This window comes from Callospermophilus lateralis, chromosome 9, assembly GCF_048772815.1.
Source record: "Callospermophilus lateralis isolate mCalLat2 chromosome 9, mCalLat2.hap1, whole genome shotgun sequence".
NCBI classification, from domain to species: domain Eukaryota; kingdom Metazoa; phylum Chordata; class Mammalia; order Rodentia; family Sciuridae; genus Callospermophilus; species Callospermophilus lateralis.
Window position 1 is genome coordinate 28,704,119 of NC_135313.1, and position 23,938 is coordinate 28,728,056.

General features: G+C 38.4%; 1 protein-coding gene across 1 annotated transcript; it reads left to right on the forward strand.

Annotated features, from left to right (window-relative positions):
• The first annotated feature begins 225 nt into the window (after nucleotides 1-225).
• On the forward strand, nucleotides 226-23,279 carry Mdh1b (malate dehydrogenase 1B). Its single transcript, XM_076866451.2, has 12 exons — nucleotides 226-247; nucleotides 4,469-4,581; nucleotides 7,070-7,204; nucleotides 7,400-7,542; nucleotides 9,215-9,711; nucleotides 12,967-13,108; nucleotides 14,462-14,625; nucleotides 16,495-16,634; nucleotides 16,928-16,979; nucleotides 19,094-19,165; nucleotides 21,503-21,568; nucleotides 23,190-23,279. The coding sequence occupies exons 1-12, from the start codon at nucleotides 226-228 to the stop codon at nucleotides 23,198-23,200; spliced, it is 1,557 nt and encodes a 518-aa protein (XP_076722566.1). The 3' UTR covers nucleotides 23,201-23,279.
• The last annotated feature ends 659 nt before the right edge of the window (nucleotides 23,280-23,938 follow it).

A 23,938-nucleotide genomic window follows, 5' to 3' on the forward strand; every position in this document is an offset into this window, starting at 1 on the left:
GCAGAGATGGAAACTAGGAGTGGAAGAAACCACGGAGCTTATAAAGACAATATATGATCCTACACTGAAAGTAACCCATTCAAGTCACAACTTTGAACGCCCAACTATCTGGCTGGGCGGCCGAGTTCAATGCGGCAGCCTCAGACTGCGCCTGCGCCACTCTTGGCGGCGCGGGTTGCCCAGAAACCGTGCCGCCGCGGTCCCTACTTCTAGGTTTCTTTAAACATGGCCAAATTCGTGATTGCGGGTGAGTGATCCCCGCTCTCGCTCGCAGATGACCCAAAATGCCAACAACTCTCCTCCCATGGCCCCTTAAAGTGTAGATTGCTCTTCTATCTTCGTTCCTTCATTCCACTCACTCTGGCTTCTAGTTATGCCTCACATGGAAGCTGTCCCCTCCGAAGTTACCAGTGACTTTTACTAAAGCTGTCCAGTCTTAGTCTTATTCAACTTCCTCAATTTATTGAACACTGTGATCTTACCTGGCTTCTATTCTAACAATTCCAGCCCCTACGGACCACCTCAGGCTTTCTTGTGCTTTTCAAAGAGTTTATTGGATTGTGACAGTTTGCAAAGCACAGCTGAACACAGGGAATACAGGTTTTTGGTTTGAGTTTGGGTTTTGGTTTTTTTGGGGGGAGGGGGGCATTCTTCGGGGAGTATTCGTTCTCATGAGATAAAAGCACATAATGAAGTACTTTTGATATGGTGTGACTAATGTAATGAGGGAGTGGTACACTTACCTCTGGATGAATACACCCCAGATCTGAAGGTGAGGGGTGGGAGTAATAGGGACCCAAGGAACTCACTAGGGGAACTGAGTTGTGAAGGTTTGGATAGGGAGGCCATTCCAGATAAAAGCAGAGGGTAAAGCCTCATAGTCTAATGGAGGACCAAAATGTGGGTCTTTGGGGCTAGATCTACAGAAGCAAGAGACAATCTTACATACACAGGTAAGGGCAATTGTTTTGCACTTCCTATACACCTAGCAAACATGTTTGAACTGTGTCTTGAAACGAATGGGGAGTTCAAAAAAAGTTATGAAAATTTTTAGGCAGGAGAATCCTAATAGGCTTGCATTTTAGGAAGTCCATCTTGGCAGCAATGCAGGGTGAGGGAGGAACTGAAGTGTGGACTGGCAGCAAAGAACCATGGAGGGGGCTTATATTGTACCTGTTTCCTCCTGTTCTCAGCAAGTTTCTTTCTTTTTTTAAGTTGTTTGTTTTGAGAGTGAGGATTGAACCCAGGGACACTTTACCACTGAGCTACATCCCCGAGCCCTTTTAGTTTTTATTTTGAGACAGGCTCTCACTAAGTTGCTTAGGGCCTCAATAAATTGCTGAGGATGTTCTCCAACTAATGATCCTCCTGCCTTAGCCTCACAAGTCAGCTGGAATTATAGGCGTGAGCCTTCAGCATGTTTCTTAAAAGAGTAGATTCCTCTTCTATTTTTATTCCTTCATTTCACTCAATCTGTATCATTATGGAAACTGCCTCACCAAAGTCACCAATGACTTTTACTAAAGCTGTTCATTCTTTGTCTTATTCAACTTCTTTGATACATTGAACACAATTGACATTTACCATCTTCCTAAAATCTATTTCCTTTGCTTCATTAAAAGAATATTTTTGAGCATTGACTATATGTTTGAAAGAGTGAAAATTTTACAGAAAGTGTTTTGTGTGTGATAGTTGCAAGGCAGTGAGTGTTCTTCAGTAGTGGTGGCAAGGAATCTTAGACAGGTAAGGGCTTCCCACAGGGAGCAGAATAGCTGAAAGATGAAAGTCACCTAGAAGAGAAGAGATAGGGCGGAGCAGAGCAATTTAAACATGGGTGTCAGGGAGTGGGATAGGAGTGAGGAGAACTAATTTGGTGATACTTGAGAATATACAATTAGCATAAAATTGAAATAAGTTTAGTAGGACTGGAGCAAAGAGTATAAAGGAAGTGACTGTCTCAAGCTAAGGCCTGAGATAGATAATGTAGATTCTTCTGAGCCACATTTACATTTAGTAGTTTAGACTGTATCCAAAGTGACTAGAAGGTTTTTGGAAGGGGAGAACATGCTTATTTGCCTTTTGCCTTTCTGACCATTATGGACATGGTGTGAGAGAGAAAGACTGAATGCCCACAGACAAGTTAGGAGACTGGCACTATAGATCAGGAAAACATTGGTGGTAGCCCTCCCTAGCACCGTGGACAATGGAAATGGAGAGAAGTGAGAGATGGAAATGGAGAGAGATAAGGGAGGCAGAATCTATACAACTGATTGTCTAATTGTTTGGGGGAGTCAGGTAAGGGAGAAGAAACTAAAAATTATTCCCAAGCAATAGTTTGGATACCTGGGTCTATTAGGAATCATTTGAAAAAATTGAGCAGAAGAATAGGCTTAATACTCCAGATATTCTTAATATCCTTAAGTATTTGGGGAGATGGACATAAAAAGAACATAGGAGAAGGAGCACATTTGGTAGGGAGCTAGCATAGACATGCTGAGTACCTATAAGACATTTAGAAGGAGATGGGAGAATATAGGAGGGTATATATAGACATCTAGGTAGGTATAGGGATAGGTCTGAGCTGAAAATTCAGATTTCTACATGAAACAAAGGAAGAATACATAGGGTACAAAGATAAGACATTTGAAGACTGATGTTTTTAATGGGTCAATAAGGGAATAAGGACCTGCGAAGTACAGAGAACAGCCAGAGAGATAGAAGGAAAACCTGCAGAATGTCCCATTATACTTAGTGTTTTCAAAGAGTGGAGGAGGGTATCAGTAGTGAGTGCTCCTAAGGGTCAACAACAAGAAAAGGATTTTAAAAATCCGTTGTATCTAGGGTCATCTGTGCCACTAAATACCGAGGAAACTGTCAGATAAGCTAGATGGCAGCGGGATGAGAACTAAATGAAAGTGAAGAATTGAGGGTGGCAAGTATGGAGTGTTTTTAAAAGAAGTTTTAATAGAAGGGCAAATAGAACGTTGCATGTTTTAGCACACGAGAAACAACTTAAATATATTTATGTATGTTGTAAAGGGAGCATTAGAAACATAAGATTCTATCTGTAGAAGATAATCAGTTCAGCAAGGTTTCTTAGAGGGCAAAAGATGCAGTGATCAAGTGGTAGGATTAGACAGAGAAAGGAGAAGGGATTCCTTTTTCATTGAAAAGGAGAAAGGAGGAGTCCAAATACAAACTGGCTTGCAGGTGTGATGGCAGAAGACTGAGGGATTTCCCCACTGAGTCCATTTTGTTTAGTTTGGTTTGGTTTTTGTAAAGTAGAAAGCAAGGTGTCTATTACCATCATCAATGTTGTCAGTGTTCGCCTCCTTCCTCCTCCTCCTTATGTTTATTTTTTCTTTGTTCTGTTGTAGTTCTGGGGACTGAACCCAGGCCTCACATGTGCTCACACTCCACTGAGCCATATCTCTAGCCCCTATCTTCTGATAGTGCAGAGAAACTGTGGGGTTGGGGAAGAGATTTGGAGGAAATGGACATAACTTGGAATAGTCACCGTGGAGAACAGAAATGAGTGCTTGTAAGGGAAGCAGAAAGCTCACCAGGCAGAGTTGAGGGCTAATAAAGTCTGGTGACCATGAATTTATAATGTTGTTCCTCTGCTTGGTTCCACCATGTTTCTCCAGTGGTGACTAGCAAATGGGACCCAGGCACAGAGAAGGCAGGTAATTGAGTTCATTGAAGGTGAAGGACTTTTACCAAGATGATTTCCTGGGACAGAAGGCCCAGATTATTCAGATCATGAGCCTTAGAATGATGGGCAATGTATTTCAACTAGACAGAGAGGCTAATGGACAGAGGGAGCTTGATAACTTGGGAGTTCCCATGATGTTGACGAACTAGTGACTGGAATTAATTAAGAGAGAATGTTACAGAGAAGTTTCAGCACTTGTTATCTCCTGCTCTGTCTTAAACCCATACCTATTTCCTATGGTGGATTTAACCCATTAATGACTGCAAAATGTGTGTCTGAAACCCTTATATAGCCCATGAACTTGAGATTTACATATCTAACTGCTGGTTGTGCCCACTTAAATACACTACAGATATCTCCAACTACACCTGTCTGAAATTAAACTTCTTATCCATAATTTCTCTCTAGTAAAGTCACAATCCTCTATCCAAGTCAGAAAGTAGAAGTTATCCCACACTCTTCTGTTTCCCTCAGTTTCTCCCTCCCTTCTAACTGTGGGCCACACATGAAATCCACAGGTGCCCTCCCTCATTACCACTCCTCACCCTTTGGCTTTGAGTGGCTGCTGGTGATTAGTTCACTGCTTAATTGATAGTACTTAGCAGCCTCTTAATATAATATAATAAAAATCAGAAGTTTATGTCATAGCAGTTTATACTATAATTTTGTTATAAAATTATATTATAACTATGATTAATTCCATAACTTCATGATAATTTTGTGTGATAAAAGAAAACATTTGAACTCTCTTAGGTAGAGCAGATTGTCCATATTATGCAAAAACAGAACTTCTGGCAGACTATTTACAGAAGAATCTTCCTGATTTTCAGATATATAAAATTACACAACATCCTGATGTTTGGGAGGTAAGATGCCTTTTTTTTTTCTTGTTGTTGTTGTTTGTCTTTTTAATAAGACTTGAACCCAGGATCTCCCATGTTCAAGTTAAACTTGTATGTGCATAAAATCACATTTTAATTTGATTAAATATTAGCTAGTGTATCATATTGACCTCCAGTAATAAGTGTTCATGTACTAATGATGTTTGAATACTATAAAATGAGCTCTAACTTATCAGTCTCAAAACATCATTGCTTTTTCCGTAATACCTAGTAGATCAAATGAAACCTAACCATAAGTAGAATAAGTCTGGCTCTTCCATCACCAGCCCAACCAAGAATTCAGCTAGCTTAAATTGCACTTATTAACTGTACATTTTCTTCCAATGCTTAATCGATAGTATTTAGCATCCTCTTAATATAGCTGATTCCTAATAGGAGGAGGACTTATTTATTTGAAATACCCACATTTGTGACTGAGTTGCCTCATAAGCACACTTTGAGAAGGAGCTTTGGGTGCTTTGATTATGAAGGTAGAAGCTGGACTCGATGGCATCCTCTTTAGTACACTCATTATGCCTTTGGACCCATATGATCCATGAAATAATTTATGCCATCTAGTAATAAGTCCTCCAGGATTCTGGTTGATGTCTTTCCCCAGAGAAACCTTTCAGGAGTAATATTAGTCAAATGACCTATATTTCCAACTGCACATAGTTTTCAGAACCAAACTAACTCTTGTCACCTCTCTTCTCTACTATCCATTATATATTCCCTTCATCCTCTACTGGTGTAGGAGACTTATTAGGTGTGGTGACCTTAAGGGATCTGATTCCTAGTCCATTTTCAGGATAGAATTGGTACACTTGTTCATTTACTGTCAAAATCAAGCAGGAAAATAACAAAGACACCCCTGTGGAACCTAGATCCTAAATATTCTTTACTGCTTATGTTGGGCAATGGCTGCTCTGTATGCTCATCATCAGCATCATCAGCAGGGTAATTAGTCCTTCAAGCATGGCATCTCCTCTCCTTGCCTGCTACTTGGCACAGGAGCTCAATGTGACTAATGGAAACTACAGCTTAAATTTAGTGGTACTCTTCCTGTTTCCCTTGATAGAAACAGTCTCCCTTTAGGATTTAGAATCTCACACAGTCTAGAATAATAGAGTCTATGGAAGCACAGGTTACCCAAGTGGGTCCCTGGGGGTGATGGTAAGCAGGATCACTCTTAATTCTACTCCTTGGTTCCTGGATTCAGGTATTCTACATATTAGGGCAAAATATTACATTGATTTATGACGTGTATAACATCCTGAAAGAGATGCCCCATCCTTCCAAGGTATCAGTCTTTAAGCTAGCACCTGTACCTTTGGTGGCCTGTCCTGCCCTCTATTATTCTGGGTGATGTGATATATGATAAGGACTGTGGAACCCATGGTTACATGCTAAATACTGCATCTCTTTGCTGTAAACTGAGTCCTTTCATTCAAAGTAATTTTGCAAGCCCTAATCCATACTGGTCAAAGATCTAAGAGTAGAAAAGGCAGTTATTTACCCAGAATACATGTAAATGCAATTCTAATAAGACATTACTCTGTTTAGGGTGATAGGAGTTCAGTGTGATCAATTTGCCATGAAAGCGCATTGGTCTTTGTTGCTGAACATTTAGAAGCACAATAACTAGGTAGACTTTACTGAGTGGCAGCCCATTCTCTTGCACTATTGTATAACTTCTGTCTCTTCTGTGAGCAGACTGCAACTGTTATTTCATCCCCTGGTGTTAGTTATAGTATTTCTTTAACAGTAGATGTTTTCTTCTGCCTTCTCAGATCTTTTTTTTTTTTTTTTTTGAACTGGGATTGAACCTAGGAGCACTTAACAACTGAGCCACATCCCTATCCCTTTAAGACAGGGTCTCCCTAAGTTTCTTAGGGCCTCACTAAGTTGCTAAGGCTGGCTTTGAGCTTGCTATCCTCCTGCCTCAGCCTCCCAAGCCCCTGGATTACAGGTATGCACCACTCTGCCCAGTTTTCTCAGATCTTATCATTGGGAGGCCTAGTATACATAAACTAGAAAATGGTAATTTACGCTTTTTCTGATAAATATTAGCAGATACTCCCAAGTGACTTTTAGCTTATTCAGTCTGAATCATATAAACAATGTTCACAGAAAATAAATATCAAAATTTATGTGTCCCTAAAACTGGAAGTAGGTCATATATAAGAAGAATACAGGGGATATAAGTCACTTTTTAAAAATAAGTCTAATTAGAACATCTGGCCTCTCTTTAAATTAAAAATTTGTACTCCAGGTTTCCAAAAGACTAACTTTCAGTAACTTTATTTGACTAATGAATTTGAAGATCTATTCTTTCTTTTTTATTAATTTGTAACTTAAATCATCATTATTTTTCTATACTTACTTTTTACTGTTTAAAGATACCCAAATTGGTATTGAATTGAATTATTGGGCAGATCTAATATATGATTTTTTTTGGAGTGTCATTCAACAGGAATGGCTGAAAGATGTGTGTGAAAAGAATAAGTGGAATCACAAAAAGTCTCCCATTATCTGGAGAGAGCTGCTGGATCGTGGAGGAAAGGGTTTGCTTTTGGGAGGATATAATGAGTTCCTGGAGCATGCTCAGGTGCATAAATTAACTTGTCTGTTCAAAAAAATATATTATTGTATTACATTATTATATGTTTCAAATGTTATTTTCAGGATATTCTGTCATCTCTCTTTCTAGTCTATTTTGAGTTAGAACAAAAATTTTCCATTATGACCATTATTGAGTGATGATCTATTTTCTGAGGTTGACTTTTTCATTCTCCATGTTTAGCTTTACTATGATGTCACCTCTAACATGATGACTGAGCTAATGATGGTAATTGCTCACGAGAACCTGGAGGCACATATAGAAAAAGAGCTGGAGAAGGAAACCCAGAAAGATCTCATCAGCCCCTTGCAGGTCTGGATCACCAGGTAAGATAGTCAAACACTAGGATTTAGGAGATTGGCTTTTATTTTTAGAAAGAACAATGAGATGGGATTAATTTCATGATGGAAGAATACCTGAATATCAAGTTTGAGATGTGTGTTGGGAGCATGCATGCACATTTATGGTTAGATATGTGTGTGTGTCCTCCATTGTAACCCCATGTATGAGTTCTAGATTTCACACTTATGGGTGCATACACACACATGCACACACACTCACTTAACTGTATAGTATGACTGCTTTGCCAGATTTCTGTCTCTGGCACTGGTCCTCTCTAACCATTGCCACTTGCTAGGTTTCCTTGGTTCCTCCTCTTGTGCTCCCCTTCTGTATCCCCACTCCCCTCACTTTATTTCTTCTTCTTTTTTTTCCTTCTCAAGTTAGCTTGCCATTGCTCCCAGACTGGGACACATCCAGTCTTTGCTGTCACTGTCTCTCTTTCTTTGATTTGATTTAATTTGATTTTTATTGGTGCATTATAGCTTTGCATAATGATGGCATTCATTGTGATACATTCATACATGCACAATTCACATTTTAGTCTGTTTAATTCTCTTGTGTCCTCCTTTCCCCCTCCCCAGCCCCTTCCTCTAGTCTACTGGTCTCCCTTCTATGTTCATGAGATCCCTTTTATTTCCTTTTCCTCTCAAGCTTCCACATACGAGAGCAAACATACAACCCTTGACTTTTTGAGTCTGACTAATCTCACTTAGCATAATGTTCTCCAGTTCCATCCATCTGTACTCTCTCTCTTTCATCTCTGTATTGTCTCTGTCTTTCTTGCTCTCTCCCTCTCCCGCCTCTCCTTTCCCCATCCCTCAGTCTGACTCTCACATTATCCTTCTGTAGAGTAAGAAGTATGTGTGTACCTAACATGTGCACTTACTTTAAAGATGATGGTTATTTTGAAATATTATAAATACTCAAAGAATTGAAAATTGTTTAGTAAACATCTATGATCCTATAACCCAGCTTTAATAAATGCCACATCTAAAGAGCATCAAAATGGTATAGATACTGTTGAAACTCCTGTTGCACCCCTCCCCAAGCCGGTTGTGAACACCAGAAATTCTCAGATGCAATTCCGAACTCCCTACAGTTGATTATCACAGAAATAGAAGACCCAGATACTTGCAAAATACAGTTAAAAAGATACCATACACAGCCTGTGTTGATCCTAGCCATTTTTATAAGGATTTGTCTTTGTGGAAATTTGGAAAAGATGGTCCTTTCTAAAAAGAAAAAAAAAGTCATTACTTTATAGATAAGTGTATAAAATTTTAAAAAGCTGTGGCTAACAGAAACTTAGGTCTTTTTCTTTTAAGAAGAAATGTAAACGTGTAATTGAAATAGTGTGATATATCTCTTTGAAATTTTGCTTTCTGCATATGGGGAATTCTGTTTTATTTGAAAAACATATTACACAGATACATGTCTTACTTGAGATTGTTTTGAGATACCCAGAGCAAGGGGTTATTAATGAAACATTTTTTGTTCTATTTCCAATTTTTAGCCTTCAAAATGTCTATGCAGCTGTAGAATGCATAAAAATATTAAATCATCCTACAATGCACATGCAGAAATATCTATTAAGAATAAATGCTTAAGAGGGCAAAGGATCTAACCATTCACAATTCAACTCTGCATTTTTATCAGTGCAACCTCTCCTGCCTGCTACAACCTCCTTCCCATACTGACGAGTGGTGAAGTGTTTGGGATGCAGACGGAAATTAGCCTAACTCTGTTTGACAAGGAGCAGTCCGAAGAACTACTCAAAAGCCTGGTGATGGAGACCCAGGACCTGGCGTCGCCTGTCCTTCGCAGTGTCTCCAGCTGTACTACGGAGAAATACGCCTTCCACCAGGCCCATGTGGTCATCATCCTTGACGACAGCACCGAGGAGGAGGTGTATGGTCTAGAAGAGTGCCTGAGAAGCAAGTTGCCACTGTGTCGTCTCTACGGGCACCTGATTGAGAAAAATGCTCACGAATCTGTCAGGGTTATTGTGGGAGGAAAAACCTTTGTGAATCTTAAAACGGTCTTGCTTATGATGAACGCCCCAAGCATCGCTCACAACATTATCGCGGTGGCTCTGGGGGTGGAAGGCCAAGCCAAAGCGGCAGTAGCCAGAAAATTGAAAACAACTGCTTCATGTGAGTGAACTCCTGCTGATGTTTGTGTTTGTGCTTTGAAACAACACGATTTCAAGCAGCTAGGAAGAAGGTGCATCCCCTTGGATTTTCTGGATAGCTAGAATAAAAGTAGAAAGTAGATACTAACAACTTATTTAACTACAGTAGTCCAACTACAGTAGTCTGCCTTAGTTAGGGGATATATTCTAGGACCCCCAGTGAGTGCCTGAAACCACATATAGTACTAGACCCTACATACATTGTTTATTTCTATATGTACATACTTGATGAGGTGTAATTTACAAATTAGGAACAGTAAAAAGTTAACAATAATAACTAATGATAATATAGAATAATTATAACAATATATTATAATAAAAGTTCTCCAAAACATGAATTATTTCTGGAATTTTCCATTTAGTATTTTTAGACTGTAGTTCATTGAGAGAAACTGAGGTCATGAAAAGTAAAATCTTGGATAACAGAGACAACTGTATGGGCATTTTTAAAATTTTTTTAACCAGCTTTTACAATTGACCTGGTCCTTCATTATAAAAACTAACAAACAAGGGCTGGGGTTGTAGCTCAGTGATGGAGCATTTGCCTAGCATGTGTAAAGCACTGGGTTCAATTCTCAGCACCACATATAAATAAATAAAATAAAATAAATTAATGAACAGATATTTGATATAAGGCCTATACTAGTCAAAGAATAATTTGAAGCCTAATATTCAATTTTTCCTCAATAATGGTCAATTAAGGTAATCAATGCTTAAAAAAATTTAGAGCTATGTTAAAATGGCTTTGCCCCACTTCCCATCCATGTGACCTTGAGCAAACATGCTGTTCCTCAGTTTCCTCATATGTAAAATGAGGATGTTAACAGCACCTCCCTCTCAGAATAGATGTAAGGATCCAATGAGATAATATTTCTAAAGTAACTGTGTGCAAGAATACCTGGCACATGGTAACATTTGCAAGGATGTTTAACTTTATCAGTAGGCTTATAATATCTTTGAACTGGTAGACATCAGAACCATCTGAAGATGAAACTGGATCCCAAAATGGATGGTTATATTTTCAAGGCAAGAACACATCTGACATATTTTAGTTCTTTGTGCCCAGAGATGGAGCAGTTGCAACACTGAGAATGGGAGGAGGCACAAGACTTCACAAGAATGAAACCCAAGGAAGTGCGAACCTGGAATGCCTAAACCAGGCCATGGAAGACTTGAATGAGCCCCTGATATTAGAGCCTGTGCTGCTTTATCTGTTTCTTCCCAGTGAAACCCCAGGAAGTATAACTCCTTGTATTCTTGTATACATATCTTTAGTATCTAACTTCCATGATAAAACTCAACCAGACTAATGCTAAAATTATTCAATAGGAAATGAAACATTTCCTAACCATTTTATCTCTGTCATTGACCTTATAGTTATATATGTAGACACTGATTTATCACAAAAGATTCATAATACACTGATGAAAAATGTCAAGAAGAGGCAGTGATAGAAAATTTTAAATGAGGCATATGTGTTGGGGGCTGGTAGCCTAGGCTTTCAACTAGAAAGGTACTGTCTTGTGGGTCTGCTGGTGCCATAATTATAAGTTCTGCTCTACTTAAAGCAAATAAGCATGTGATGAGCAGAAAGAAATAAAAATAGAGGAAAGCCAGGAAGAGGAAGGAGAAATGTTAGAGAAATAGTAATTGAAGTGGAATTGTCAGTGAAACAAGGAGAACCCAGTAAAAGTAAAAACACTTAAGCAAAATGATGTGAAAGAGGGAAATCACTAAGGAAATCACTCAGGGATAGCTGCAACTGCCAAGAGAGTGCAAACCTTTCCATAAAAGCTAGGTTCAGCGGATCCCTAAGTTCAGTTCACACGTTCTCAGACCATGTGTAGAATTAATTGGTACTCCTGTGTTACAAGTGATAGAAAGTCAACTCAAAGTACCTGAAGTGGTAGTTTTTTTTTAGGTATAGCTGAACACTGGGGCTCCAATGATGACATCAGGACTCACTGGTCTCTTTTTCTGGCTGACCCTTCAGTTAGTTTTACTGTAAGGTAGGCTCTAAGGTGTAGCAACATAGCCACTGGCATCCTCAACTCACAAGTTCATGACTTACCTAACCAGTAGAAAGAAGACTTTCTTCCCTGCTGGTTTGTACAAAAAGAGTACAAACTCATTGGCCAGGTTCAGACCACATGCCTATCTCTGAATCAGTCACTGTGTCCAAGAGAGTAGAATCTGGATCTCATGTCTATTGCTGGATCTAAGAAATAACAACAGCCCCATCCAAACCATATGGACTGAGATTGAAGAAAGGGTAATTATTTAAAGAAAACCCAGGATACTGTTAAAGAAAAAAAGAAGGAGGAAGAGAGACAAAAAGCAGCAGATGTTCACTAATTTTTTGAATCATAATTTAGGGTTTGTAGAGCTATAAAGAGACTCAGAGCCAGTAAGAAAAATGAGACCCAGTGAGATTAAAAGTCTTTTTTAATCTCTAAAAAGAAAATCTACCTTATGTTTACCTGGAGCTAGAGAATAATTTTCCTGTGTGGATCATGAACTCCAAAGCCTGACTACCTACCCTACCCAAGCTCCTACATCATACAGCTAATGGATGGACCCAAGTGCATATTATAAGATCTCTTGGGAGTAGGGTAGTGAAGGGAGAAGTGGCTATTCCAACTTCATGAGCCATTTCGGTGCAGAAGAGAATGTCAGAGGATGAGACAGGCATTGATGGGGATCTACTTGAGATCCATTCCCACCTTCTTCTTCCCTGCCTGTCTCTTGCTAGAGATCCAGGACCAACCCCGGTGATATAATTTTCAGTAGCAGTTTCTTTCAGGGAACTTTCAGTATTCCTTGACTTTAATCATATATCACACCTTCACAGAGCATTATTAGTGATTGCCAAGTGCTGATAATTAGGGAGATGATCCACACCTTTTGCAATATACTCTCCACTTTATTTATTTTTTATTTATTTTTTGGGTTCACAATATCTTTATTTTTTTATTTTTTTTATTTTATGTGGTGTTAAGGATCAAACCCAGGGCCTTGCACGTGCTAGGTGAGTGCTCTACTGCTGAGCCACAACCCCAGCCCCCTCCAGTTTATTTTACAGCCAATGGAACATTCTAAAATAGAAAAAGTAGGATTCAGGTGATTTTTTATATTAATATTTTATAATGTTATGTTAATATATTTGTATTAATGTTGTGATATTATTTATCATGATTATTTTTATTTCTATTCTCAGGCATCAAAGATGTAATAATTTGGGGTAATATCAGTGGAAATAACTATGTTGATCTGAGGAAAACACGGGTTTACAAATATGACAGTGCCATTTGGGGACCTCCTGAATTTTCTCGCCCTGTTTTAGATGTGATTTTTGATAGGTACAGTATATTTTTAAGTGATGTATACCAACAATGTTAAATAAATGTACGATAGTTGTTACTTTCTTTAGAAGCATCCATAAATCTTTGTGCAAAATTAACTCATATTTTTGCTCATATTTGTTCATGCTTTCTTTTAAAGCAAACATAGAAAATTCCACAGAATATCATCAAGTTGCTCCCAATCCTAATTTATTTGATTTTGAAATTATGTTTTTTATATGTCAGATGATCCTTAGTTTATTTACTTAATTAAACTTATCTCTAAAACAAGTATATGTAAAGGTAATCTTACTTAGTGTAAAGACAGATATATATCCAAGTTTAAATTATTTGAGGCATTTTAAGAAAGAGGAATTAAAGATAATAAGCAAACCAGGCCAGGCTGGGTATTGTGTTCCAATAGAGCCAGAACTGAGAGGTGGTGAGGCACATAATCCCAGGACCAAGCTGCTTGGTTTGGAACTCTCAGCCACCTATCAGCTGTGTGGCTTTTGAGAAATCACTTAATCTCTTATGCCTTCGTTTCTCCATCTGCAAAATGGAAACAGTAACATGAGATAGCCCATACAGGAATGTCGGCATCATGAAATGGATTAATCCAGGTAAAGCATAAGAAACACCAGCATTGTGAGGAGGCGGAAGAGGAGAGACCAGCAGGAGTGCCTTTGAAGCATTTTTCTAAACTCTACAACACTTTCCCAGTTGTCTCATATCCTTTCCATTTCCCCTCACTTTCCCCTCCTCACAACCTAGGAACTTGGTCCGTGTCTGGGAATGATGTGTCCCCGGTTTGCCCTTCTGGAGCCAGATTTCTCTTGTGTGCTGCCTACACAGGGCCAGTGTTGCATGGAGCTGTGTCATGTGCTAACGCATTAGCAGGGGCAGCCCTTTAGCACTCATTCTAGCCAAGCTAGGCTATTCCCTGAGTTTAGATTCAGACCATAAAAACTTAATTATTCCCTAAATCTCAGATGAATAATTCAGTGCTTCATGAAATTGTTTTATTTTAAATGAAGGATATCACTGGTTCCAAAATAACATCTACATAGAATAAATTCTTTGTAGTGAAAGTAATTTTCCCTGCAGTATTTGGCCACTTTTCTGTGTTCCATATTCATATTATCATGGTGTTAAGTTTGAAATTTTGGGATTCCTTTCTGCTATGCTTGATTATTTTTCCATCAACTTTTTATGGGGACTGAAGTCAGTTGAAGAAAGGGCATATGAAGTCATATTTCAGTCTTGAGTATGTATATAATTCCTAGTACTTAGTTTCATTGAACCAGAGAATATCTTTTGTAATTTGCATTCCTCTCTCCATTGTAAAATTGTTTCTTTTTCTCCTTACAGTGAGTGGGTAAAAAGAGAATTTGTGATGACCATTAAAAGTTTGACCTCCACGGGAAAACAATTTGGACGCATTTTAGCTTCACACAGTATAGCCACTACGTTGAAATATTGGTACCATGGCTCACCACCTGGGGAGATTGTGTCTTTAGGAGTACTGAGTGAAGGTAAATCTGGGTTTTTCATTTCTTGTAATATTTAAAAACCTCTTGTCTAGGTCTTAAAATGGTCTATAACCTCTGTGAACTTTTATGTTACCATAATTCATTGTACAGTTATTCATTCAAAAACTCGACAATATTTTGTATGACTGCACTGGAAACACAATAGGAATTTACCTGGCATTTTCCTTTAGGAAATCTACAGTAAAGGACAGCCAGACACACTCAGTTTTATGAAGGCAAGAAAGGGAAAGCAAAGTCAGTTCTAGGCTGGGAGCAGGAAGAAACAGGGCATCTTCATAATGGACATCTTCACTACAGGAAGCCACAAAGTCTGAATGATGCTGATCTGGAAGACAAGAGTGAGAAGAGCACTGGTTATGGGAATCCCTGGGAAGAAAGATGCAGAGTAGGATACAAATGAGGGCAAGAGGACCAGGCAGCACTAGAATGTGAAAAGGTTGCTCTCTGTCCACAAATACTAGATAGAAATGTCTACAGCCTTAATGTTTTAATCTACTAAAACCTATTTAGCAGATAAACACTAGCTAAAACCATCTTCTGTCATTTTTACAAAACAGGAAAAAGAATAGCTAATATTCTGTCCTCTATAGTTCTACCTAAAGCATCTCTTCCCTTTGTGTTTTCCTGTCTCCCTTAGCAAGCTTATTTTCTTCAATGCTATGGGCCAGGGCCCCTCTGCTGAGTTCTAGCCTACCAAATATGGCTACCTGTTTAGCAGGTAACCATGCTGTCACACATAACACAACCCAATGTACACCTAACTGAACTTACTGTCTTCCTTCCCAATCTGATCTACCTCTTGCATTCCTTGTGTTATTAGCAGAATCATCACCATCTTCCACCTTGTTCCAGTGACTTCAGTGCATTTTGAAGACATCTCTCCAAATTCCCCATGTCAGAATTAACCTGTCTTCACCTCTATACTTATGTAGTATTTCGTTCATCTGTCAGAGAGCATATTGTAGTCTGCCTTTTTAGTTATATATGTGTCCTTTACGTGAGAATCTGCACTCTGAGGGCAGGGGCTTTGTCTGGGTCATCTTTCTACACCTTCCTATAGGAGCATTTTGTATGGAAAACACTCAGTGAATCTTATTCAATTGAGGTTAAGATTCATGAACATTGCCACAGTGTGATTTTAAATCATTGTATGTAACTTGGTAGGAAAATGGATACTTAAAACCCTTTATTTATAGAAATAAAGTTGAATTAATCTCTATAGGAATTTCATTCAAAATGAAAGGGGGAAGAAGATATCCTAGTGACTACATTTTCAGTGTCCAGAATGGCAGAATCATTTTCTTATTTGAGGCATCAAAGAAGGGGAGTCATCTTATCTGAATGGTGCTCAATTAGTAATAAAGAATGCCAATCTTTTTATAGAGAGCACATTCAAATGAGGTCCTGGAAACTGCAAGGAAATAGCCAACTTTCCTGCCCACTTCTTTCCTTTCCCTGTCCTTCATACCCTGGCAATAAGACTGCCATAGTAGGCTAGAAGACTGGAAGACCAGATTGGACAAATGACTTGCTCATGGGCTTTATAGGGAGCCATGGAAAAGTTGTAGGAAACAGATACAAAGAATCCAGGCAAGATTTAAAAAGGAAAGAGTGCATTAACCCTTGGGATAGGAGAGAACTAGAGATGGGAGTACTGTCAGCACTTAAACAGGTGCTCAGCCAATACTTAGAAAGTGAGTGCTTCAGTCCTCCCTTGAGGAATTTCTAGAAATTTAGTTCACCATTCTCATTATAAGTTGTCTATTATGTGTGTCCTTTTCTATAACACTTAATAGGGTTTGTTTTTCTGAATGCTTTTGTTTTGCTTTTCTTTGTATCTACTCACTACAGGCCAGTTTGGTATTCCCGAAGGGATTGTCTTTTCTATGCCTGTGAAATTTGAGAATGGAACATGGGTGGTTCTTACAGATCTCCCAGATGTTGAAATAAGTCAACAAATAATGACCAGAATGACAAGTGATCTAATTCAGGTAATGCCAGAGTACATTCAAGGGAACTGACTTTGACAATGCTGAAACTGAGTCCCCCAGGGCAAAGCATACATTGGTTTTCTGTGGGTTCAGTTTGTACCATATTCCTAAAAATAATGAGGCAATGAAAGTTTAAAGAAATCTGCAGAAGAACACTACTCATCTGATTATATAACATCTGGTATGTTAAAATTACCATTTATTTAACATGAAAAATCAAAGCATTTTTCTCTTTAAATAATAAGTAAGTAAGTATGGTCATTTAATTCTCTGATTATAAAATTTGTCAACAGGAGAAACTTGTTGCGCTTGGAGACATGCTGACTTTTCAGCCATATCATTCAGGTAACCTCTTGAATGTGGTGTTGTACTGCTATTAAAGAGTATTTAATACTTGTTACAATAATCACTGTTAATATAGATGACTCTAATCCATGTTTTATTATTTTTAAACCAAATTATTGACAAAATAAACTGCCACGTTCAGTATATCTTTTGAAATAAAACAGAAGAATGCTAAGAAAATAATATCTTAAAAATGCCATGACCTTATAACTTTGGGGAATAATATGTTAGTTTTTGAGAACTACTATAACAAACTACCACAAACTGTGTGACTGAAAACAATAGGAACTTATTTGCTTACAGTCAAAGGACTGGAACACCTAAATTCAGCCATCAGTAGGGCCATGTTCCCTTTGAAGGCTCTAGGAAGAATCTTCCTTACCTCTTCTAGCTTCTGATCCAACACTTGGTGTTCTTGGTTTGTAGCTGTACCACTCTAATCCCTGACTTCCCTTGTATGTGTGTCTTCCTTTTGTGTGTTTGTTTCTAAGTCTGTCTTTCCTTAAGAGGACGCCAGTCATTGCATTTAGGACTCACCCTAATCCAGTAAGTCCACATCTTAGATTGATTATATCTTCTAAGACCCTATTTTCAAATAAAGTCACATTCACAGGGGTTAGAACTGCAACATACCTTTTTGGAAACATAAGTTAAACCACACCACTATATTTACTTTTAGATAACTTAATTTAAACTCAGGAAATTTCAATAAGCTTATTTTTTTCATTGATATTTTCTCTAATCAGAAACTCATAAGAAGTGCTGTCATCTCTCTTTTCTTCCTTTACTTTAGAGAAAATCCCACCTTAACTGTGGAAATAGGCATGTAGAAATAAATTAATGTACATGAAGAGCTTTAGCCAAATGTTTTTTGGAGTCCAACATTTCTTCCACTATCACTTATGGATTACCAACTATAAGTCAGTGCTAGGAGATGGAAATACATGAATAGATACAGTAGACATGATCTTGCTCTCTTGGAACCTACAGTCCACTAAGGGGCCACATGTATAAATGACTCCATTGTGGTACATCTTAGGAATGAGAAGTACAAAGTGCTGTTCTGTGAGAGGCTTGGGGATAGGAGGAAGAACTTGAAGCAGAAAAGCAAAGATCAGCTTGTTTGGAAAAAAAACTGCGAAAAAGCTTATGTGGCTAAAACCTAAAGAGGTGGTGCGGAGAGAGCCATAAGGTGTGGACCCAAGAGCTGTGGGAGGCTTCTGGGTAGAGAATAACATGATGCTGAGCAGGTGGCAGAGGAGCATGCAAGACAGGTAGTCGAGAGAAGGATGAGCCCCTGGAATTGCTCAGGTGTGGGATTCATTTGGAAAACATTCTGGAATAAGGCAAGGCTGTCTGCAAAAAGACTGGTGTTAGGAGGTGGCACAGAGACACGAGGAAGAGAGCTTTACAGCCAAGACTAGAGGCAAAGCAATTGGAGAGATCTTTAGATGTGTTTATCAAGACTTGATGATGGGTTGGCTCTGAGGAGTCCCAGAGGACTCGGGCTTCTTTTGGTTAAACAACTCGTGGATTTCCTGAAAGGTTTGGGAATTCAGAAGCGATTCTGACCGTTGGTCAAGTCAGAAGCAGTCCAAACCAAGCAGCCCAGAGACAGAGCAGAGGTGGAAAGTGCAGGCACAGAGGGTTGTGTAGAACTCTTATTCCCAGAATTTAGAGGCTTTCTGGGTGGCTTTCTGCATTTGGCAGACTAGAACTCAAATTCCTTTTATCAGAGAGGGCTATAAAACTGTTGTCCTAAATTTGACTCCATTGACTTGTAGCTGGTCCTACATTTCCCATCTATATTTGCCTTATAGAGAATCTTGAAAAAGAAAATGACCTGATCATATGCTGTGTACTTATTAACAAAGGTCAAGGGGTGGGTGGGTGGGAGGGTGTGAGCAGGCGTGCATGCAGGAGTATTTGATTGACCTTGACTCTGTTACCTTTGAACCTTTGCAGGGATCCCAAACTTAGAGCATTGAAGTAATCAGAGCATTGCACACTCACAGTTTGGAGAACTTTGCTTAGTAACTTATCACTGATATGATTCGTGTATGACTTTTTTTAATCTCTTCAATTAATTTAATGCTTACCTTTCTGACTTTTAGAAACTGAATTATCCCTAAGAGATAGAAGGCTCTCCTTAGCCAGCACAGATGACAATCAGGAAGAACAAAATGGTAGGTACACATAAGGAAAAGGTGCCTTTTTTAATCTAAAGGTTAACATTAAATTTCAAAGAAAAGAATTTGAGCATCCATTAACTACAAAAAGGGAGTTAAGTCATTTATCACCCTTATCACATACTAAAAAATAAGATCATATTTTAAATTTATTTAAAACTTTGGAGGAAATAACCCAAAATTTGTGGTGCATCTTCTATTTCCTAGTTGCTGGGGGACACAATAGGGAAGCTGGCCACACAAACCCTGTAGAGGAAAGGAGCCTTGAGACTCTGAGGTGCAGGACACTCAGTGAATTAGAAAACATGCTAAGTTGGGGCACCATAGGGTGAAAGAAAGTACATAATAAGTAACTCTCTAAAACCTCACAAGGAAAGGAAGGATCCTTTATGTAAGATGGAGAAAGAAACTTGAAATCTACCTGGGACTTAAGATGGCTAAAGATAAACAAATTGGCATTTATTTATTCAGAAACTGTGCTAGTTCAGTTATGTAAGTTGAAAAGCTTCCAGAGATCTGCTGCACACAATGTACACATAGTTAACTGTGTCCTTAAAATTTTAAGAAGGCAGATTCCCTGTTATATGTATTTTGCCCATAGGAAGGAAAGAAAGGAGGGAGAAAGTGAGGAAGGAAGGAAGGAAGGAAGGAAGGAAGGAAGGAAGGAAGGGAGGGAGGGAGGGAAGGAGGGAGGGAAAGAGGGAGGGAGGGAGAAGGGGTGCTATATGATAGGAACATAAAAATAAACGTTAACATCTGCCCTAAAAAGTATTTACCATGGAGCATAGGAAATAACTAAGAGAAAATTACCTCACTGAGAGATGTCTAAGTTTGTTCAGGCTGCTATAACAAAATACCATACACTGGCTGGGTGCAGTGGTACATGACTGTAATCCCAGTGTCTCAGGAGGCTGAAGCAGAAGAATCATGAGTTCAAAGCCAGCCTCAGCAACTTAGGAAGGCCCTTAACAAGTCAGCAGGACCCTGCCCCAAAATAAAACATAAAAAGGCCTGGGGATGTGGCTAAATGCCCCTGGGTTCAAACACCAGTACCAAAAGATAAACAAATAAATAAACAAACGGGATAGCTTGTAATAATAGAACCTTATTGGCAGATTTGTTGTGTGATCAGTACCATTTCCGAGTTCATACATGGCGCTTCTCACTGTGTCCTCACATGGTAGACAAGGACAAACAAGCTCCCTTGGGCCTGTTTTATAAGGATATAATCCCACACGTGAGGACTATCCTCATGACTTAATCACCTCTCAGAGGCCCCACTTTCAGTAGAGTACATTGGGGTTGAGGTTTCAACATAGGAATTGGGGTGGAGGGATAACACAAGCATTTAGATCTTATCAAATGGTAGGAGGTCCAGGGTGAAGTGGAAGGACCTAGGGTCTCCTAATATAATATTAGGAAAGCCTTTCCAGAAGAGATGACATGAGACCTTCTCTGGAAAGATGAGTAGGGATCATTCACTTCATTTAGAGAGAACCTCCTTCTTAGGAGGTTGTAAAAGTATCCACCAGGGGAAAGGAATGTGGCAAAGGAGGCATTTCAGGAAATCAAGACTTAACCAGAACTTCCAACCTAGAGCCGTAAAAATAAATAAATAAATAAATAAAAAGATTTCCAGAAGATATTAAGTAGGGTAGCTGGGCTAAAGCAGAGAATGTAAAAAGGATGAGTGGAGTCGGTAAGATAAGGAGGGGCCATGTACTATTCAGCTGTATGGTTATCAGTATGGCTGGTGGACGGCGGGACAAAGCATGAAATAGATGGCTTACAGAACCACTCTGGATGCATCACCGGCCCTATAGAGGATGTTTACACATCCCAAATCACTGCCCAAATGAGCTTGGTAAACTCAGTCCTAACCCGAGGAGATCTCTTAAGAGGGCCCGTTAGCTAGAGCTACGTCTGGGCTATAACCTTACTGGGCTGTTAGGAAAAAAAAAAAAAAAAAAACTAGTGACTAATGAAATCAATTTCATTACTAGCATTTTTTTCATCTAAATATTGTAAAATTGATAAGAAAATAGTAAAAATTCCAGGTCCTTTTTGCCCCCAACAAACTAAAATAGAATAGAAAGAAAAAAGTAAACAAAGATTTTTAAGAAAAAAATAAACAAGTATAGATTAGATAATATTATTTTATATAATTTTTGTTTCATTTTAATGTATAAAAGTGTATGTCCTGGTCTATAACATAAAATGTATTCTTGACTGTGGATCCTGGTCTACCACCCTTGAAAAACACTGGCTTAGATCACCTCATAGGCTGTTGGTTATATTCTAAACCCAACATGTCTTCTTTAATTTTACTTTCAGGCCATCAAGATAGCATATTTTCTGATCAAGCCCCAGAAGACGAAAAAGATGCAGTGCTGTCAGACGGTAAGTCACTGGGGCTGTGGACAATCTTTGCGGTGCTCGTATTCACGGCTCATATCAGCCAGTCTTAGATGTGGTAGTCAGAAGAACATGCCCAAAAATCCAGAACAATTTTTGGAAAGCTCTCTGTTACTTTTCTTACACTTCGTAAGTACTTTGAATGGGGGGATAAAAATGTCAATAATTATGTTTAAGACTGAAACTGTTTCCATCTCAGACTCACTTCAGACTCTCCCAAAATACTCCAACCTCAGCTCTGGCCCCTTGTGTCTTGTCCTTCTCACATTTCCTTTTTCTACTTAATTCTTCTTTACAAAGCTGAAATAGCCAATATGGCTAGACAGGATCGTTCTCGGAAAGTGGGTCAGAGGAACAGACTGACAAAGCCAAGTTAGAATTCTCCTAAGAAAGGAAATCTGGTGATTGCCCACCCCCTTTCTCTGTCATATAAATGTCTATATCACATATATAACTTGCAAATATTTATGCAGAGGATCACATATTTTCTGAATCTTCCTATACAAATCACATGTCAAAATAATAATAATCTAGTCTGCTTCCATTTTTACTACGTCTTTACCTCTTTGAATAGAAAGAAGCTGGCAAGCACTGAGATGTTCCCCAATGATTTCTGTTGTGAGGCCATGGCTTCACAGGAAATTGCTAAAAGCTGCTATGTGGCTGGATTCAAGCCATAGTCTTAGATTGAGATTCCATAAAAAAAAAAAAAAGTGGTCTAACATCATACAACTCTTCTCAGGGAAAGGCACTAAGAGAAACTTGAGTGAAAAGAACAATATAGGTGAAAATGAGAATAACTGCAAAACTCAATGTGCTTTAAATGCTAAAAACTATTTTGTTAGTTCTTTATTTACTACAGTAGAGTTTTTAGATTTGATACCTCAAACCATCTCTGAAAGTCAGAATCAAGAACCCATAAATGGTCGGTGGGTAGACAAAACATTAGTGAATATTTTCTTATTCTACAAACAGAACTGGGCAATAGAAAATCCAGTTTTCTTGTTATGCAATTCTTTTTAAATTCTTCCTGCTCCCACATCCCCAGGCACTCAGCCTGACTTGCCCACTCTTCTGGAACCTAGCTTCTCTCTTTTATAACCAAAGCTATAACAGCAAGAGCCCTAATCCTTCCCTCAGAATGAATGACTGAATAAGGAAGAAAACAGACCAGATATATCTGCAAGTCCAGTTTCCAAAGTAAGTTACTGAGTTCTCCTAATATTTTATGAAATCAAGGCAGACAGATTTCTTTGTAATTGACGAATCAGGATGTTCACCCAAGTCTCCACACTTATGCAAATGTTCAATAAAATGGACACAATCTAGTGCAACTTTCATTCTGATGGACTTTGGAATGGAGTTAAGCACAGAGAATCAGAATTGGTCTATTCAGGAGAAGCAGGACCTAGAGATGAAATGGAGCTGAGAATATATCTGCATACATAATTCACAATGAGAAACAAAGGAGCCAATAGAGAGTGCACATGGAAATGGCATAAGGTCAGGAGAGAGGCCAGAATTCATTTTGAAATATATAAAAATGTATTTTGAAAAAATATATGAAAATATCTAATGATGATCTTCTGGTTTTATTTCCCCATAGAATCTACCTGACTCCCTTGGCCATTGAATCAGATTGAATACAGTAATCCAGTAAATAGAATGAAGAGAGGAGAAAATGAAAAACTAATAAAAAACATAGCCTACTTGATGTCTTTTTTAAATTGTTACATCTTTTGTTTTTCTTTCCTGTACATACTCCAAAGGCAAAACTGCAGAACTATAACAGATTCAATTAGACCAAAATGAAGTTATTTGGTACTGCCACATATATAAAAAGACCTGTGAATGTCAGTATGTAAGAAAGAATAATTTTGAAGAATTTATTTCAGTCTTAGATAATATTATGCTAGGCAATTAAATAAAACTGATAGAACAAAATGTCAAGAGTTCAATCATTTTGTGGTACCTGTATCCGTTACTATGTTTGTTTATTATTGCATTTTCTCAAATATTTTGGTATCAAATATTATTTTCTTAAATAACATTTAAACGGTTGTCAATCATTGCATCTTTGCTTGTATATCCTCCTGAGAGAATCAAGGAGACCACTTATTTATTAACTTGATCTTTCTTTTCTAAAAAAAAATACTTGAACTGAGACAAATGAATGAGTAAGTTTGTGTCTGAGTGATATTAATAGTAGTGAACTAAAAAAGACCACAAACTTCTACCTATGAAATCTTCAGGGCTGGTCAGGTTTGGTACCTCCAGACCTGGCTATGTGCTGTGCTCTCTGGGATTTGCTTGAGATGAGTGTCTTTGCAACAAATTGTATTTTTGTCTTTAACT